Consider the following 19,207-nt stretch of genomic DNA (forward strand, 5'->3'; position numbering starts at 1 on the left):
GGGGTACATAGAATGGGGAATCACCTGCTGTACCTTCAGTTTGCAGACCTATTAAGGACCTATGACCTACATTCCCTCATGCTTCTACACCACATATCTTCCTCCTCCACTCTGTTACACCCCTAGTACACAATTTCTCTCTCAGTATGGCCCTCTTGCACTTAGATGTGGTACACACATTTAATATTTATTTTTAATTCACTTCATTTAAGAATAAACATTATAGTTTTAATAACCTGTGATTCTTCCATTCCCTGCAATGTGTAAACTATTAGTCCTAGAGAAAAAAATGAACAGAACTTTTTGGTGGCAAATTTTATGTAGTTTAATTTTGTACTGAGAATCATTGTCGCTAAAAGCTGCTGTGTTGGAGTTATTTGAGCAAAACCTAAAAATGTGACCTGTAAACACCCCATCCCCCAACACTCACACCCTCCAGTCAGGATTTTACGTATGTTGTTCATGACACTCCTTCATAGCATTGTGCAAAAATTTGTGACTACACATTTTTTTATTTATTTTTTTTCCCCCACAAATGACCTTTTTGGTCTTCGTTGACTGATGTGTTCATACAAAGATTCGCGACATGAGAGTGCAGGTTGAAAGCTAGAAACCCGCCCAACTCTGTGTGACTTGTATATTACACAGATAAGACATTTTTTGTTGAGGGTTTTAATTTCAACGAACTTGTATTTGGGCTGTTTGTCCTCATGTTTGGATGCCCGTATGCATGACCTTGAGGAACAAGTTTGAGTGTGTGTATGCTGCCACACCGAGCCCCTCTCTGTTACATCTGTCATGGCTCAGAAAATATAGCCATCAAAACATACACAGTTAGTACGGATATTTGGCTTCAGCTATTTCTCTGACAAGGATATGACATCGAAAGCTGAAGTAATGAAGGATGGAATGGAAATCTGCCAAGCACAATTTGCAGCATAATGTTATCATGAGTCCCATCTGCAATAAGTCAGCAGGTAGGAAGGACAGGTGTCCTGGAAACAGGTATGTCTTGGCAACTTTTTGAATGAGAGGAGGATTGGAAGAGATGGGTTCACAAAGCTGAAACAGTCAAATGGAAGGCCGGAGAAAGGGGAGACCTACCAGGGAAGTATCAGATCAGATGTGCTTGCTGTAGCAGACAGCATGATAGTTGAAGGTGTGTTAGTTGCATGAAGAGAAAGATCTGTTGGTACAATGGCTAAAGCATGGTGATAAAGTGAACAGTGTGTAAAGTATAAGAAAGAACTTAAATCAGTAGCAATTATGAACCTTCCTGGCAGATTAAAACTGTATGCCAGACTGGGGCTCGAACTTGGGATCTTTACCTTTTGCAGGTAAGTGCTCTACAAGTTGAGCTATACAAGCACTACTCATGACCTCTTCACTTCTGCCAGTATCATATCTTTCATCTTGTGGACTTCACAGAAGTTCTTCTGCAAAATACCTTGCAGGACTAGAACTTCTTTCTTTGAGGCTGTAAATGACAGTGTTTCATATGATTTGTTTTGGTGTGATCTGGGCGATGTGCCCCTTGCTGGTTAGCAGACACCCATTTCTGATTACAGCCTAATTTGGTACCTCACATCTCTCCCTGAAATCATTCTGGAGGGTTCACAAACAGAGGAGAATGCTTGTGAGGGGGTGAGATAGGGAGTGGGGAAATATTGTCTTGCTAGTAGACTGCATGGTCAGCCTAGTTGTGTTTCATTGTGTACTATTTATGGTCTCCAAGCTTCTTTTATTTTTTATTTACATCATCATCTTTCTGAAGCTACCCACTTATTACTTATTAGAGAGTTAGCTGGCAGTTGAGTTACACCAGTAATGCCATTTATAACTGTCCTTTTTCCATGTGGGAATTCGATTTGCCTTGTATGCAGTATGTGATGTGGCACCAAATCACAAAGATTCCATTACGTGTTAGGGCACCTCTCCTGAGATGCGAAGGAAGTTCACCTTGTACTTTTTGACTTAATATGTGAAACAGGACAATTCTATAACTGATAAGAGGAAGCTATTCTAACTGATAAGAGGAAGCTATTTCAATTCTCCTGAAATGTGGGATGAATTCCTCATGCTCAAGTTACAATTGTTATGTAACTCTCATTAGCTGTCTGTGAAAAATACTGGAGTGGATGGTAGATATAGTCAGTTACACACTACTGGGTCATTATACACGCAAGTACAGTGTCACTCAAGGTATTGTTCCAAGTGTGACAATATTTACAGTAGCTATATACTGTATTAGATACACTGAATAGGCCCCTAATTTGTGCTCTACATTTTTGAAAATTTTTTCGGTTTTAGCAGCCTGTAAAGGAACCTAAGATGTCACATTTTAACATAATGCATTTTATATTCTGATTACAGAGTTGGAGTAAATTTAATTATGAGTGGCCGTCATCTAGGTCCTCCCCACTCCCCACCCGCTCTCCCCATGGCAAGGAGAGTTTGGCATGAATTTTATGATTTTGTGTGTTGTCTGGATTCCAGCCCAAGCTTTTAGGTTGGGGTGATTAGTGTGTTCGTAGAGTGGTTGGATCACCTATGATCGATTAGTGATCAGCCAGCCAAGTGTTTCTGCGGTAATACTTCAGTTTTTCTTTATTGACAGCTGACATTAGTTTTATCATAAGTTTTCAGAACTGATACAGTTATCATCACTGTCATGAGCACTGTTGTCATAATTTTGGCTTCATCATCATTGTCATCATTTTTATTTTTATAATGTTTCAACTGTTTTTGCTGATGTTCTTAATGTGCACATAAATCACCCCAAAAATTTTTTTCAGGTGGAGTTGAATGAGGAGGAGACAATACTGATCATAAGACGTCTTCACAAGGTTTTACGGCCCTTTCTTCTGCGACGTTTGAAGAAAGAAGTAGAGTCTCAGTTACCAGATAAAGTGGAGTACATTGTTAAATGTGATATGTCCGGCTTGCAGCGTGTGCTGTACAGGTATAATATCTTTTAACATGTTATGTTCATTAATGAGAAAGAGATTTATGATGTTGGAGTGATTAAGGTTTTTTTGTGGTATAGGCACATGCAGAGCAAAGGTGTCTTATTGACTGATGGTTCAGAAAAAGGAAAGCAAGGAAAGGGAGGAGCTAAGGCCCTGATGAACACTATTGTCCAGCTGCGAAAACTTTGCAACCATCCTTTCATGTTCCAGCATATTGAAGAAAAATACTGTGACCATGTAGGAAGTCAGACAGGTGTTGTGACAGGGTATGTAATTCAGTGAACTCACTATGATTGTATGTTTGTGGACAAGGAGAACAATTCTCAGTCTGGCAATGAAAACCAATGATTTCCCCTCCTCTCGCCATGACCTGTTCATTGGATTCCAGATTTTTGCAGCAACAAATTTGATATGATTTAGAAGAACCTTTGTGAATTTTTGGCGCTGTTTCCGGATGAAGGAACTTTTCTCCAAGCATCCCCCCCCCTCTCTCTCTCTCTCTCTCTCTCTCCCTCTCTCTCTCTCTCTCTCCCTCTCTCTCTCTCCTCCCCCTCCCCCTCCCCCTCCCCCCCCCCTTTCCGTGCGTGCGTGCGTGCGTGCGCGTGTGTGTGTGTGTGTGTGTGTGTGTGTGTGTGTGTGTGTGTGTGTTTCTCAAGAGGAGCATAGTATTTGTGTTTGATTCAGAAGAGTTGCATAGTATTCACCAGTTATTGTGTAACCTTTTGCAGGATTTGCATCCAAGTAATTATTAGCCAAAATATTTCCAACAGAACAATCAAGATTGCAAAGCAAGTAGTACACGGGACTTCAATTAAAGGAGAGTGAGGTTCAAACCTTCATTCAGCTATCCTGATTTACGTCTTCTATGTTTGCCCTAAATCAGTTCCTTTGCAAAAGACACTGCTGCTTTTGTTTTCCATCCTTCCACAGTTTGCTCTTAGATCCCATCTGCAATGATCTCATATTCAATAGAACATTAAATTGTAATCTCTCACAATATCCTACAAACCCTAGATGGAGGACAATAGGCAGGTTCCATATTCCTAGATTTCCAGAACATTTTGACACGGTGCATCACTACATACTGTTGACAAAGATCTGATCATACATATTGATATGTATGATCAGATATGATAATATGTATGATCAGATCTTAGTTAAGTTCCCAGGTATGTGAGTGGCTCAAAGAAAGTGTTTAGGCATAACATTCCAAAGCAATATGAAACTGAATGGGCACATCAGTAGTAGTGAAGGCAGATGCTGGATTTCATTTTATTGAGAGAATTTTGGGAAAGTGTAGCTGATCTATAGAGGAGACAGCTTTTAGAACACTGGGGCGACCCTTCTTGAGTGTTTGGAATCCCCACCAGGCCAGATTAAAAGAACATGTCGAAGCAGTTCAGAGGCATGCTGGTAGATTTATTAACAGTAAGTTCAGTCAGCACACAAGTGTTACGGAAATGCTTCATGAATTTCTATATCAATAGGTATCCCTGGCGGAAAGACGGTGCTCTTTTCATGAGGCACTATTGCAGAAATTCAGAGCACCGACTTTTGAGGCTGACTGTGGAACGATTCTACTGCTGCAATGGTCATTTCACATAAGGACTATGAAGGCAAGATGAGAGAAATTAGAGCTCATATGAAGGGTTATAGACAGTCGTTTTCTCCTTGCTCTGTTTGCAAGTGGAACAGGAAAGGAAATGACGAGTAGTGGTATGTGGTACCCTTTGCTATGCCCCACACGAGCTTGTGGAGTATGTATGCAAATGTAGATGAAATAATCTTCATGGTTTCATTCAGAGTCACCACCGTCCAGCCACTTCTTTGCTTACTGTCTCATTTCTGGTGTGAAGTTATGGGTCCATATCTCATCCCACAAGCAAATATTCACACTGAATGAATTGGATTATTTATAAAATAGTCCAAACACTGCTGTGAATTTTTTTGTTCATTTGATTTATCTCATCATTCAACAAACCTGCTCCTCTCATAGATACTTTTTCATGTAAAATTTTTTGTACTATGTCTTATGGTGTGCTTATGGGATCAGTTGTTTCATATACTTTTAATCACCGTTCGTCTAACACCATACTGTGCACATTCGTGAATGTTTTCATCTGTGGTTTCAGTTTTGGGACATTCTTCACCTGTTGTTGTTGTGGTCTTCAGTCCTGAGACTGGTTTGATGCAGCTCTCCATGCTACTCTATCCTGTGCAAGCTTTTTCATCTCCCAGTACCTACTGCAACCTACATCCTTCTGAATCTCCTTAGTGTATTCATCTCTTGGTCTCCCTCTACGATTTTTACCCTCCACGCTGCCCTCCAATACTAAATTGGTGATCCCTTGATGCCTCAGAACATGTCCTACCAACCGATCCCTTCTTTTGGTCAAGTTGCGCCACAAACTTCTCTTCTCCCCAATCCTATTCAATACTTCCTCATTAGTTATGTGATCTACCCATCTAATCTTCAGCATTCTTCTGTAGCACCACATTTCAAAAGCTTCTATTCTCTTCTTGTCCAAACTATTTATCGTCCATGTTTCACTTCCATACATGGCTACACTCCATACAAATACTCAATGTTAACAAATTTCTCTTCTTCAGAAATGCTTTCCTTGCCATTGCCAGTCTACATTTTATATCCTCTCTACTTCGACCATCATCAGTTATTTTGCTCCCCAAATAGCAAAACTCCTTTACTACTGTAAGTGTCTCATTTCCTAATCTAATTCCCTCAGCATCACCCGACTTAATTAGACTACATTCCATTATCCTTGTTTTGCTTTTGTTGATGTTCATCATATATCCTCCTTTCAAGACATTGTCCATTCCATTCAACTGCTCTTCCAAGTCCTTTGCTGTCTCTGACAGAATTACAATGTCATCGGCGAACCTCAAAGTTTTTATTTCTTCTCCATGAATTTTAATACCTACTCCGAATTTTTCTTTTGTTTCCTTTACTGCTTGCTCAATATACAGATTGAACAACATCGGGGAGAGGCTACAACCCTGTCTTACTCCCTTCCCAACCACTGCTTCCCTTTGATGTCCCTCGACTCTTATAACTGCCATCTGGTTTCTGTACAAATTGTAAATAGCCTTTCACTCCCTGTATTTTACCCCTGCCACCTTTAGAATTTGAAAGAGAGTATTCCAGTCAACATTGTCAAAATCTTTCTCTAAATCTACAAATGCTAGAAATGTAGGTTTGCCTTTCCTTAATCTTTCTTCTAAGATAAGTCGTAAGGTCAGTATTGCCTCACGTGTTCCAGTGTTTCTACGGAATCCAAACTGATCTTCCCCGAGGTTGGCTTCTACTAGTTTTTCCATTCGTCTGTAAAGAATTCGTGTTAGTATTTTGCAGCTGTGACTTATTAAACTGATAGTTCGGTAATTTTCACATCTGTCAACACCTGCTTTCTTTGGGATTGGAATTATTATATTCTTCTTGAAGTCTGAGGGTATTTCGCCTGTTTCATACATCTTGCTCACCAGATGGTAGAGTTTTGTCAGGACTGGCTCTCCCAAGGCCGTCAGTAGTTCCAATGGAATGTTGTCTACTCCGGGGGCCTTGTTTCGACTCAGGTCTTTCAGTGCACTGTCAAACTCTTCACGCAGTATCATATCTCCCATTTCATCTTCATCTACATCCTCTTCCATTTTCATAATATTGTCCTCAAGTACATCGCCCTTGTATAGATCCTCCATATACTCCTTCCATCTTTTTGCTTTCCCTTCTTTGCTTAGAACAGGGTTTCCATCTGAGCTCTTGATATTCATACAAGTCGTTCTCTTATCTCCAAAGGTCTCTTTAATTTTCCTGTAGGCAGTATCTATCTTATCCCTAGTGAGATAGGCCTCTACATCCTTACATTTGTTCTCTAGCCATCCCTGCTTAGCCATTTTGCACTTCCTGTCGATCTCATTTTTGAGACGTTTGTATTCCTTTTTGCCTGCTTCATTTACTGCATTTTTATATTTTCTCCTTTCATCAATTAAATTCAATATTTCTTCTGTTACCCAAGGATTTCTACTAGCCCTTGTCTTTTTACCTACTTGATCCTCTGCTGCCTTCGCTACTTCATCCCTCAAAGCTACCCGTTCTTCTTCTACTGTATTTCTTTCCCCCATTCCTGTCAATTGTTCCCTTATGCTCTCCCTGAAACTCTGTACAATCTCTGGTTCTTTCAGTTTATCCAGGTCCCATCTCCTTAAATTCCCACCTTTTTGCAGTTTCTTCAGTTTTAATCTACAGGTCATAACCAATAGATTGTGGTCAGAGTCCACATCTGCCCCTGGAAATGTCTTACAATTTAAAACCTGGTTCCTAAATCTCTGTCTTACCATTATATAATCTATCTGATACCTTTTAGTATCTCCAGGGTTCTTCCATGTATACAACCTTCTTTCATGATTCTTAAACCAAGTGTTAGCTATGATTATGTTGTGCTCTGTGCAAAATTCTACCAAGCGGCTTCCTCTTTCATTTCTGAGCCCCAATCCATATTCACCTACTACGTTTCCTTCTCTCCCTTTTCCTACACTCGAATTCCAGTCACCCATGACTATTAAATTTTCGTCTCCCTTCACAATCTGAATAATTTCTTTTATTTCATCATACATTTCTTCAATTTCTTCGTCATCTGCAGAGCTAGTTGGCATATAAATTTGTACTACTGTAGTAGGTGTGGGCTTCGTATCTATCTTGGCCACAATAATGCGTTCACTGTGCTGTTTGTAGTAGCTTACCCGCATTTCTATTTTCCTATTCATTATTAAACCTACTCCTGCATTACCCCTATTTGATTTTGTGTTTATAACCCTGTAGTCACCTGACCAGAAGTCTTGTTCCTCCTGCCACCGAACTTCACTAATTCCCACTATATCTAACTTTAACTTATCCATTTCCCTTTTTAAATTTTCTAACCTACCTGCCCAATTAAAGGATCTGACATTCCACGCTCCGATCCGTAGAACGCCAGTTTTCTTTCTCCTGATAACGACATCCTCTTGAGTAGTCCCCGCCCGGAGATCCGAATGGGGGACTATTTTACCTCCGGAATATTTTACCCAAGAGGACGCCATCATCATTTAATCATGCCCTCGGGAAAAATTCACCTACAAAGTGTAATAAAACTACATATACACAATTTTAGAGTGTTTATGGGAGATAAACAGAAACATTTTTTTATGTGACAAAATTTACCCTAGGTGTGTTGTTTCCCCAGTAGGGATGCCTGAAGGTTTTGATACTAGTTATGTTCAGAGAATATTGTTTTAGGGATGTTGCTGAAAATTCCGTCCATTTACATCAATGCACAACAAGCATCTGTGTGCTATTGATTGTGTAACATGCCCAAAACAACTGCATGTATCATGAATAACGGCTGCAGCTGCAACCAAATGGGCTGAACAATCACACACTGCGAGGTTTATTAATTACCAGTCAAGGTGGTCGAAGGAATCATGTTTCACGAAGATGGCACTCAAATCTTTGAAATGTGAAGCAATTTGATAACCACCTCTTCAGAACTCGTTCTACGTACAGGTGCCTTGCTGTTAGGTTGTTGCATTGTGCCTCCCCATAAATAAGATGCATCAGCTAACTTGGTTAGAGTGTAATAAGAAATCAAGAACCTGTAAAAATCATTAGAAAATTTCATGTAAACACAACATAATAATAATGTAATTGTTTGATCGGAGACATGGACACTGCAAACAGTAATGAGAACTTGCCCTTCGTAGTAGTAAGATGTAATTACGTTGCAAATCAGATTACAACATCAGTGTGTTGCATATGAAGCTGTTCAAACGGCTCTGTGTCTTGGCCTAGGGGAAGTCAAATCAAACTCTTCAAGGACCCCTAGCTGGGAAACTGCACCTGTGACAGTTTTATCACACAACAAAAATGTTTCTTTTTATCTCCTCTAATAACTCCATGTATATAACCTCGGAAAAAAAGGAAAAAAAAAGGCATTTGAATGTGTTTGCCATTTCCTAAGCCTTGAAAATGAATGAGCACTGATTCCTTATAAATCTTAATCAACTTTGTATGAATGTCAGCTGGTGATAAACTGTCTGAAACTAAAAATTGTTTGATAGCATGGTGTTCCATTTTATCTGCTTTAACAAAATATAAACAGCACGAGTACTTTAAAAAGCAGTATAAACAAAACTGACCTGCAGATCAAGTTGTCTCTGGACTTAACATTGTTGTGTGACATGTACCGCCTTAACAGAACTAAATTTCATTAATGGCAAAGCCATGTTGTGCCAGACTAAGAAGTTTTCTCCTTGCCCTATATGGACTTAATGAACTGTGATGTAAAATCATCCATCTGTTCAAACATGTTCATGCATAATGTGTGCATATTAAAGATTGATGCTTGGAACTCTGTATTATCATTTATTGTTTACTTTAAAAGGCCAGATTTATATCGAGCTTCTGGGAAGTTTGAGTTGCTGGATCGTATCCTACCAAAATTGAAGGCTACAAATCACCGTGTATTGCTGTTCTGCCAAATGACTCAACTAATGACTATTATGGAGGATTATCTGAGCTGGCGTGGTTTCACATATCTGCGTTTAGATGGAACTACAAAAGCTGAAGATCGTGGTGAATTGCTCAGAAAGTTCAATAGTCCAGATTCAGAATTTTTCCTGTTTTTGTTGAGCACCAGAGCTGGTGGTTTGGGTTTGAACCTTCAGGCTGCAGATACTGTAATTATATTTGACTCTGACTGGAATCCTCACCAGGTATGGACAAAAATTTTAATATTTTTATTCAGAAAGTTGATTTTTTGCAAACTATTATGTTTCCGTCAGTTGAAGCTTGTCTGTTGCACTGAGATTGCCTAAATTTTGTGGATGGAAATCCCAGTCCGATACAGATTTGACATTGGTCTTAATGTATAAATATTTATTTATGAATAGCTTTTTTCTCATTTTTTGTTGGGAAGTTTTTATTTGCATCAATTTGGCCCTCTCCTGCTCAGGCCTAGTGGTACAGTGGTAAAACATATGCCTGGAAACTGAGAGGTCATGGGACTGAACCTCTCCTCTCTCTCTCTCTCTCTCTCTCTCTCTCTCTCTCTCTCTCTCTCTCTCTCTCTCACACACACACACACACACACACACACACACACACACACACACTTAAAACTTACTGCTAGCTCTCTCTTGTTAACCTCATGTGACCCATGAGTTGACTTTGGCGTTTCCATAGTGGAGTCACATTTGTTATGGCACTTAGCGATGCCAAATGATATGAGTGCGAATGCCTGATCTGGGTTGACATCTCTGAGATGAGATAAACACTGAATAACGAGTATGTCACTGTACTGCTAAGTGGCTCCACTGGCATCGTCATAGACTAGACTGTCTGGGCTCCGAAGAGTAACAGGGGAGTAACTGCAACTGCTGCTGCAGACAGTGCCTCTATATGTTCTCAAGTCTTGCGTGCTGGTGGTGCTGCCACATAGGGGGCGTAGGCCTGGCACAGCTCGGGGTTAGACAGTGCCCATTGCAGAGCAACCGGTATGGGACAGTCACTACACTTGTGCTGCCAGCTTAAGAGTCTTCAACAGTGATTGGCCACTGTGTGGTATCATTGTGCGGTGATACTATATTACCTGTGTCACCTCTATTCTTCCTTACACCAAGTGATCATAACACTACAGGAGAGACTGCGGAATTTTGATTCATAGGGAGAGAGATAGTAGTGGATATGAAGTTACAAATCTAGTCTGTCACACTTAGATGGATAACACCACATAAAAATTGTATCCATAGAAGCCAGAGTCACTGAGTCGACTCCTGTTGCAGTACACAGTTCTGTTCTGCCATGTCATCATTGTTGTGGTCTTCAGTCGGAAGACTGGTTTCTCGCAGCTCTCTCCATTACTCTATCATCTTCAGTCATCTTCATTTCCAAATAACTACTATAGCCTACATCCAGTTGACATTGCTTGCTGCATTCATTTCGTGGTCTCGTTCTACAATATTATTTGACTGTTTTCTGGAAATCGTCTTAAATTATTAATTATGTAATTTTATGCTCCTAACATGCTTTTTCTCCTCTTGAATTTCAGTATTCTTTTATAAAAATGGAAATGAAATTCAAATAATTTGTATGCCCGCTGAAAAGCTCCATTCAAGTCATGATGCCTGTGACATCACTGGCTAGCTCGCTGCTCCTACTGTCATAATGCCAATTCATAGTGATGCCTTGTTTAGAAATTTTTGTTTTGGAAAATGGGCTACAAATGGTGTGTAGTACCATACTGTACATATACGTCTACAAAAACTCCTGAGAAGTTGCTTTTCAGTGTTCCAGGGAATGAGAAGATGCATAAAATGTGGTTGCGCTGTACCGGCAAATTGTCACCACATTGATGCACAAGTGCACTGACTTAATTAAACATGTGTTACACTGTGAAGTTAACATTAACTTATCTTCAAAATATGATCTCCCATAGTTACAGTGAAGGATAGTGTCATTCAATGAAATTAAACTCCTAGTGAAAATTGTAGTTTTACCTAACTCCACCTCAGTTATTCGGTAGCTCAGTTGTTACAGGGGTAAACTTGAATTTTATAAGACAATGTCCATAGATCGCTGGTTTGAATCTAACCTGAAAGAACATTTTAACTTATTTGTAAAATGTCTCGGCAGTCCTCTCATATGAAAACCAAATCAGTTACAGAACTTCACCAGCCGATCAGAAACAGAATATTATTGTGTTTTCCTTGCTGTTTACATGTGCTTACATTTGCCATTGCTTCACATGTCACCTTCAAAAAGATATTTTCTAGTTAATGTAACCACACACATTTTGCTGTATTAGAAACAATACCTTTCTCTACGTACTGTCTAGCCAGGATCTTTAAACGCTTGCAGTTTCGTCATCTTACGTAAAGAGGAAGTAACTCTGCTTCAGGCGCTAACCTTAATGAACACTCACAAACATTGCAGCCCTGCACATTGTACACACTTTATATCTCTCCCTATAACCTCATCATCCTACACCTCATTGTACTGTGGATGTGTGGTAATATCTTCACCACTAGCAATGCTTTAAAAAAAAAGTGAATTGTTTGTTCGCAGAGTAAATGTATTTATCCTCTGTTGTCTTTTTCTCAGACTAAGACTAGTGTGAAGCTATATATAATGTGTCCTATAATCGAAACAACCGCTACAATCAGTTCTTGCTAACACTATTTTCATATTTCATGTGAAACTTTTAAAAATATATCATTATTGCAGGATTCAAACACATTATCTCTTTCACTGCAGTTGAATGTGCTATCCGATGCGCGACAGAATGCCTGACAGAAGCCGTATCTCTGCTGACGGTGATCTACAGAGAAAATCGGCACTAAGTTTTGCCAAGAATAATTTTATTGTGCTTAGGTCCATAGCTCATGACTGATAGTTGAAAATCCAGTTATAATATACGGACCAGTTTGTGAAAGTTCTATAATAATTTAGTTTTGAGTGAGTTTAATGATGTTGCAGGGAGCAGGGAAAAGAATGTCCATTGTTGCACATACCGAAGCTCTCAGTGGATAGAGCATAACACATCAACCTTCGCAAGGCTTCCAGTATCAGTGTCCAGAAAATTCCTTTCTATTGTCACTAAAAAATGGTAATAGTGTTTTCCATCACTAAATAGCAAAACTGTTTGCAATAAAAGTATGTAAAAACCTCGTAACTTCGGCTAACGTACCTATAACACAAGTGTAGCTTTGTCTTGCTCCTAGAGCACAGCATTTTTGATCATGTGGCCAGATCTTGATATTTAATTATTTTTATGCTTTAATTACATAAAAATTACATATTTTGTGAGGATATTGAAGTCAATGCTACTTAAATGTTTTAATCAATCAGAATAACGACAATCTGAACCATATTTTTAACATAGGAAAATAGCCTATTCTCACCCCCCACCCCACTTCCTCCCTGACACACTTCCCTTCATTACCAAATTGACAATTCCTTCCTGCCTCAGGATGTGTCCTAGCAACTGGTTGCTTTTAGTCAAGTTGTACCATAAATTTCCTTCGTATTTTCTTTTTTTCTAATTCAGTTTAGCACTTCTTCATTAGTTTCTTTATTATGGGACCTGCAGAATATATTATGTCACAGTAGAACATTATACAAAGAATCAGTAGACAGAATACCACTTGATTATGACCTTATTTCAGCTTTATTGTCTTCGTGTCCATCTACAATGTCAGAACATAACTTGTACTGTTCAAGGCAAAAAGCCAAAATGAACTTATAATCAAGCAGCATACTGTCTACTAATTCTCAGAACCTCCATTGGTTATTTTATCTACTCATCCAATCCTCAGAATTATTTAGGAATAAAGGAGATAACACACCAAAAGGCAGAAGTGCTGCGGCGTTGACAGGTGCACAAAGAGAAGGTACAGAGCTTTGCTTTGCTAGCTTTCAGAATTAAATTCCTTCCTCAAGCTTGTAGGAGAAACGACCCCCCCCCCCCCCCACACACACACACACACATATGCATGCACTGGTTTCCCTACATTGTGCTCATCTCTATCCTAGCCCATGGTGTATGTGCTGGGGTGAGGTGGGGCTGTAGGGTGGGAAGGGTGGGATGGGGTGAAAGATGTAGAGAAGGGGGAGCATCAATAGGCTTGTGGGAGAGTGGGGAACTGTCTGTGGGCTAGCTAGGGGTGCAGGTAGAGGGGGGCAGGTGCAGACAAGTAGGCATGCAATTTCACAGATTGGGGCATCAGATGGCAGCACACAGCTAGCTGACATGTATTGGGTGGTGGTACTGGGACAGGGGATGGTGTGTGTGTGTGTGTGTGTGTGTGTGTGTGTGTGTGTGTGTGTGTGTACACACACCATTGGATGGGGGGACAGCAAGTTATCTTAAGTTTAGGTCAGGGAGGTTACAGGAGTGAAGGATGTGCTGTAAGGATAGCTCCCATCTGCGCAGCTCAGAAAGGCTGGTGGTGGTGGGGTGAATCCAGGTGGCATGGGTTGTGAAGCAGCCATTGAAAACCCACATGTTGTGCCACTGGGTTGTCCACCTTGTTTTTGGCGTTAGTTTGGTAGTGTCCATGCATTCTGGTTGTTAGCTGGTTGGTTGTCATAGCAATGTAAAATGCTGTGCAGTGGTTACAGCAGAGCTGGTATATAACATGGCTTCTTTCACAGGTAGCCTGGTCTCTGGCCTGTCCCAGAACTCCCACCCTATACATATCAGCTAGTTGTGTGCTGTCAACTCACACCCTAGTCTGTGAAATCGCATGCCCAGCCGTCTTTCACCTGCCCCCTCTACCTGCACCGCTAGCTAGCCCACAGAGAGCCCCCCCCCCCCCCCCCCCCCCCACCTCCACTCCCACCCACGCACCCCCACGAGCCGACAGATGCTTCCCCCAAACCTCTCTGCTTCCTGCCTGTCTCCATTCATGATGCCCACCCTGCACCTCCATCTCACCTCAGTACACTCATTATGGGCCAGGAAAGAGCTGGCAGTTGACTGACCACAATGTAGGGAAACAGGAATGTGTGTGTGTGTGTGTGTGTGTGTTTGTGTGTGTGTGTGTGTGTGTGTGTGTGTGTGTAAGCTTGAGAAATGAATTCCATTGCAAAAGCTAGCAAAGCAAAGCTCTGTACCTTTTGTTTGTGAACCTGTTGACGGCACAGCACTTCTCCCTTTTGGTGAGTCATCTCCTTTATTCCTAGGTAATTCGTTATTGTCAGTTAGAATTTTCCATGTATTACAATCCTCAGAATTCTTCTGTAGCATCACAGTTCAAAATCATCTATTCTCTTCTCGTCTGAAATTTTGATAGTCCAAGTTTCACTTCTGTAGAAAGCTATGCTCCAGACAAATGCATTCAGGAAAGACTTTCTAACGCTTGAATTTATATTTCGTATGAACAAATCCCCCCCCCCACAGCCTTGCTGTGCTGGTACTGCGAACGGCTGAAAGCAAGGGGAAATAACAGCCGTAATTTTTCCCGAGGGCATGCAGCTTTACTGTATGGTTAAATGATGATGGCATCCTCTTGGGTAAAATATTCCGGAGGTAAAATAGTCCCCCATTCAGATCTCCGGGTGGGGACTACTCAAGAGGACGTCGTTATCAGGAGAAAGAAAACTGGCGTTCTGCGGATCGGAGTGTGGAATGTCAGATCCCTTAATCGGGCAGGTAGGTTAGAAAACTTAAAAAGGGAAATGGATAGGTTAAAGTTAGATATAGTGGGAATTAGTGAAGTTCGGTGGCAGGAGTAACAAGACTTTTGGTCAGGTGAATACAGGATTATAAATACAAAATCAAATAGGGGTAATGCAGGAGTAGCTTTAATAATGAATAAAAAAATAGGAGTGCGGGTAAGCTACTACAAACATCATAGTGAACGCATTATTGTGGCCAAGATAGACACGAAGCCCACACCTACTACAATAGTACAAGTTTATATGCCAACTAGCTCTGCAGATGATGAAGAAATTGATGAAATGTATGATGAGATAAAAGAAATTATTCAGGTAGCGAAGGGAGACGAAAATTTAATAGTCATGGGTGACTGGAATTCGAGAGTAGGAAAAGGGAGAGAAGGAAACATAGTAGGTGAATATGGATTGGGGGAAAGAAATGAAAGAGGAAGCCGTCTGGTAGAATTTTGCACAGAGCATAACTTAATCATCGCTAACACTTGGTTCAAGAATCATAAAAGAAGGTTGTACACATGGAAGAATCCTGGAAATACTAGAAGGTATCAGATAGATTATATAATGGTAAGACAGAGATTTAGGAACCAGATTTTAAATTGTAAGACATTGCTAGGGGCAGATGTGGACTCTGACCACAATCTATTGGTTATGAGCTATAGATTAAAACTGAAGAAACTGCAAAAAGGTGGGAATTTAAGGAGATGGGATCTGGACAAACTGATTAAACCAGAGATTGTAGAGAGTTTCAGGAAGAGCATAAGGGAACAATTGTCACAAATGGGGCAAAGAAATACAGTAGAAGAAGAATGGGTAGCTCTGAGGGATGAAGTAGTGAAGGCAGCTGAGGATCAAGCAGGTAAAAAGACGAGGGCTAGTAGAAATCCTTGGGTAACAGAAGAAATATTGAATTTAATTGATGAAAGAAGAAAATATAAAAATGCAGTAAATGAGGCAGGCAAAAAGGAATACAAGCGTCTCAAAAATGAGATCAACAGGAAGTGCAAAATGGCTAAGCAGGGATGGCTAGAGGATAAATCTAAGGATGTAGAGGCTTATCTCACTAGGGGTAAGATAGATACTGCCTACAGGAAAATTAAAGAGACCTTTGGAGAAAAAAGAACCACTTGTATGAATATCAAGAGCTCAGATGGAAACCCAGTTCTAAGCAAAGAAGGAAAAGCAGAAAGGTGGAAGGAGTATATAGAGGGTCTATACAAGGGTGATGTACTTGAGGACATTATTAGGGAAATGGAAGAGAATGTAGATGAAGACGAAATGGGAGATACAATACTGTGTGAAGAGTTTGACAGAGCGCTCAAAGACCTGAGTCGAAACAAGGCCCCGGGAGTAGACAACATTCCATTAGAACTACTGGTGGCATTGGGAGAGCCAGTCCTGACAAAACTCTACCATCTGGTGACCAAGATGTATGAGACAGGCGAATTACCCTCAGACTTCAAGAAGAATGTAATAATTCTAAACCCAAAGAAATCAGGTGTTGACAGATGTGAAAATTACCGAACTATCAGTTTAATAAGTCACGGCTCCAAAATACTAACGTTAATTCTTTACAGACGAATGGAAAAACTAGTAGAAGACGACCTTGGGGAAGATCAGTTTGGATTCCGTAGAAATATTGGAACACGTGAGGCAATACTGACCCAACGGCTTATCTTAGAAGCTAGATTAAGGAAAGGCAAACCTATGTTTCTAGCATTTGTAGACTTAGAGAAAGCTCTTGACAATGCTGACTGGAATACCCTCTTTCAAATTCTAAAGGTGGCAGGGGTAAAATACAGGGAGCGAAAGGCTATTTACAATTTGTACAGAAACCAGATGCCAGTTATAAGAGTCGAGGGGCATGAAAGGGGAGCAGTGGTTGGGATGGAAGTGAGACAGGGTTGTAGCCTCTCCCCGATGTTATTCAATCTGTATATTGAGCAAGCAGTAAACGAAACAAAAGAAAAATTTGGAGTAGGTATTAAAATCCATGGAGAAGAAATAAAAACTTTGAGGTTCGCCTATGACATTGTAATTCTGTCAGAGACAGCAAAGGACTTGGAAGAGCAGTTGAACGGAATGGACAGTGTCTTGAAAGAAGTATATAAGATGAACATCAACAAAAGCAAAACGAGGATAATGGAATGTAGTCGAATTAAGTCGGGTGATGCTGAGGGAATTAGATTAGGAAATGAGACACTTAAAGTAGTAAAGGAGTTTTGCTATTTGGGGAGCAAAATAACTGATGATGGTTGAAGTAGAGAGAACATAAAATGTAGACTGGCAATGGCAAGAAAAGCGTTTCTGAAGAAGAGAAATTTGTTAACATCGAGTATAGATTTAAGTGTCAGGGAGTCATTTCTAAAAGTACAGAGCTATTACAAATGATTGAAGCGATTTCATAAATTCACTGTAGCTCCATTCATTGATGTATGGTCACTACACACTACAGATACGTAGAAAAACTCATAAAGTTTTGTTCGGCTGAAGCCGCACTTCAGGTTTCTGCTGCCAGAGCGCTCGAGAGCGCAGTGAGACAAAATGGCAACAGGAGCCGAGAAAGTGAATGTCGTGCTTGAAATGCACTCACATCAGTCAGTCATAACAGTGCAACGATACTTCAGGATGAAGTTCAACAAAGATCCACCAACTGCTAACTCCATTCGGCGATGGTATGTGCAGTTTAAAGCTTCTGGATGCCTCTGTAAAGGGAAATCAACGGGTCGGCCTGCAGTGAGCGAAGAAACGGTTGAACGCGTGCAGGCAAGTTTCACGCGTAGCCCGCGGAAGTCGACGAATAAAGCAAGCAGGGATCTAAACGTACCACAGCTGACAGTATGGAAAATCTTACGGAAAAGGCTAAAGCAGAAGCCTTACCGTTTACAATTGCTGCAAGCCCTGACACCCGATGACAAAGTCAAACGCTTTGAATTTTCAGTGCGGTTGCAACAGCTCATGGAAGAGGATGCGTTCAGTGCGAAACTTGTTTTCAGTGATGAAGCAACATTTTTTTCTTAATGGTGAAGTGAACAGACACAATGTGCGAATCTGGGCGGTAGAGAATCCTCACGCATTCGTGCAGCAAATTCGCAATTCACCAAAAGTTAACGTGTTTTATGCAATCTCACGGTTTAAAGTTTACGGCCCCTTTTTCTTCTGCGAAAAAAACGTTACAGGGCACGTGTATCTGGACATGCTGGAAAATTGGCTCATGCCACAACTGGAGACCGACAGCGCCGAATTCATCTTTCAACAGGATGGTGCTCCACCGCACTTCCATCACGATGTTCGGCATTCCTTAAACAGGAGATTGGAAAACCGATGGATCGGTCGTGGTGGAGATCATGATCAGCAATTCATGTCATGGCCTCCACGTTCTCCCGACTTAACCCCATGCGATTTCTTTCTGTGGGGTTATGTGAAAGATTCAGTGTTTAAACCTCCTCTACCAAGAAACGTGCCAGAACTGCAAGCTCGCATCAACGATGCTTTCGAAGTCATTGATGGGGACATGCTGCGCCGAGTGTGGGAGGAACTTGATTATCGGCTTGATGTCTGCCGAATCACTAAAGGGGCACATATCGAACACTTGTGAATGCCTAAAAAAACCTTTTGAGTTTTTGTATGTGTGTGCAAAGCATTGTGAAAATATCTCAAATAATAAAGTTATTGTAGAGCTGTGAAATCGCTTCAATCATTTGTAATAACCCTGTATTTGTATGGAGTGTAGCCATGTATGGAAGTGAAACATGGGCGATAAATAGTTTGGACAAGAAGAGAATAGAAGCTTTCAAAATGTGGTGCTACAGAAGAATGCTGAAGGTTAGATGGGTAGATCACATAACTAATGAGGAGGTATTGAATAGAATTGGGGAGAAGAGGAGTTTGTGGCACAACTTGACAAAAAGAAGGGACCGGTTGGTAGGACATGTTCTGAGGCATCAAGGGATCACAAATTTAGCATTGGAGGGCAGTGTGGAGGATAAAAATCATAGAGGGAGACCAATAGATGAAT

The 19,207-nt window shown here is 40.7% G+C and overlaps 1 protein-coding gene across 3 annotated transcripts in view; it reads left to right on the forward strand.

Annotated features, from left to right (window-relative positions):
- Positions 1-19,207, forward strand: part of LOC126470218 (ATP-dependent helicase brm) — a 386,916-nt gene that overhangs the window by 250,773 nt on the left and 116,936 nt on the right. For all 3 annotated transcript variants that reach the window (XM_050097899.1, XM_050097901.1, XM_050097900.1), the window contains 3 exons: positions 2,796-2,962; positions 3,047-3,235; positions 9,401-9,731. In XM_050097899.1, coding sequence (XP_049953856.1) covers positions 2,796-2,962; positions 3,047-3,235; positions 9,401-9,731 — 687 coding nt within the window. The remainder of the gene's footprint in view (positions 1-2,795; positions 2,963-3,046; positions 3,236-9,400; positions 9,732-19,207) is intronic.

This window comes from Schistocerca serialis, chromosome 3 (genome assembly GCF_023864345.2).
Source record: "Schistocerca serialis cubense isolate TAMUIC-IGC-003099 chromosome 3, iqSchSeri2.2, whole genome shotgun sequence".
Taxonomy (NCBI): Eukaryota; Metazoa; Arthropoda; class Insecta; order Orthoptera; family Acrididae; genus Schistocerca; species Schistocerca serialis.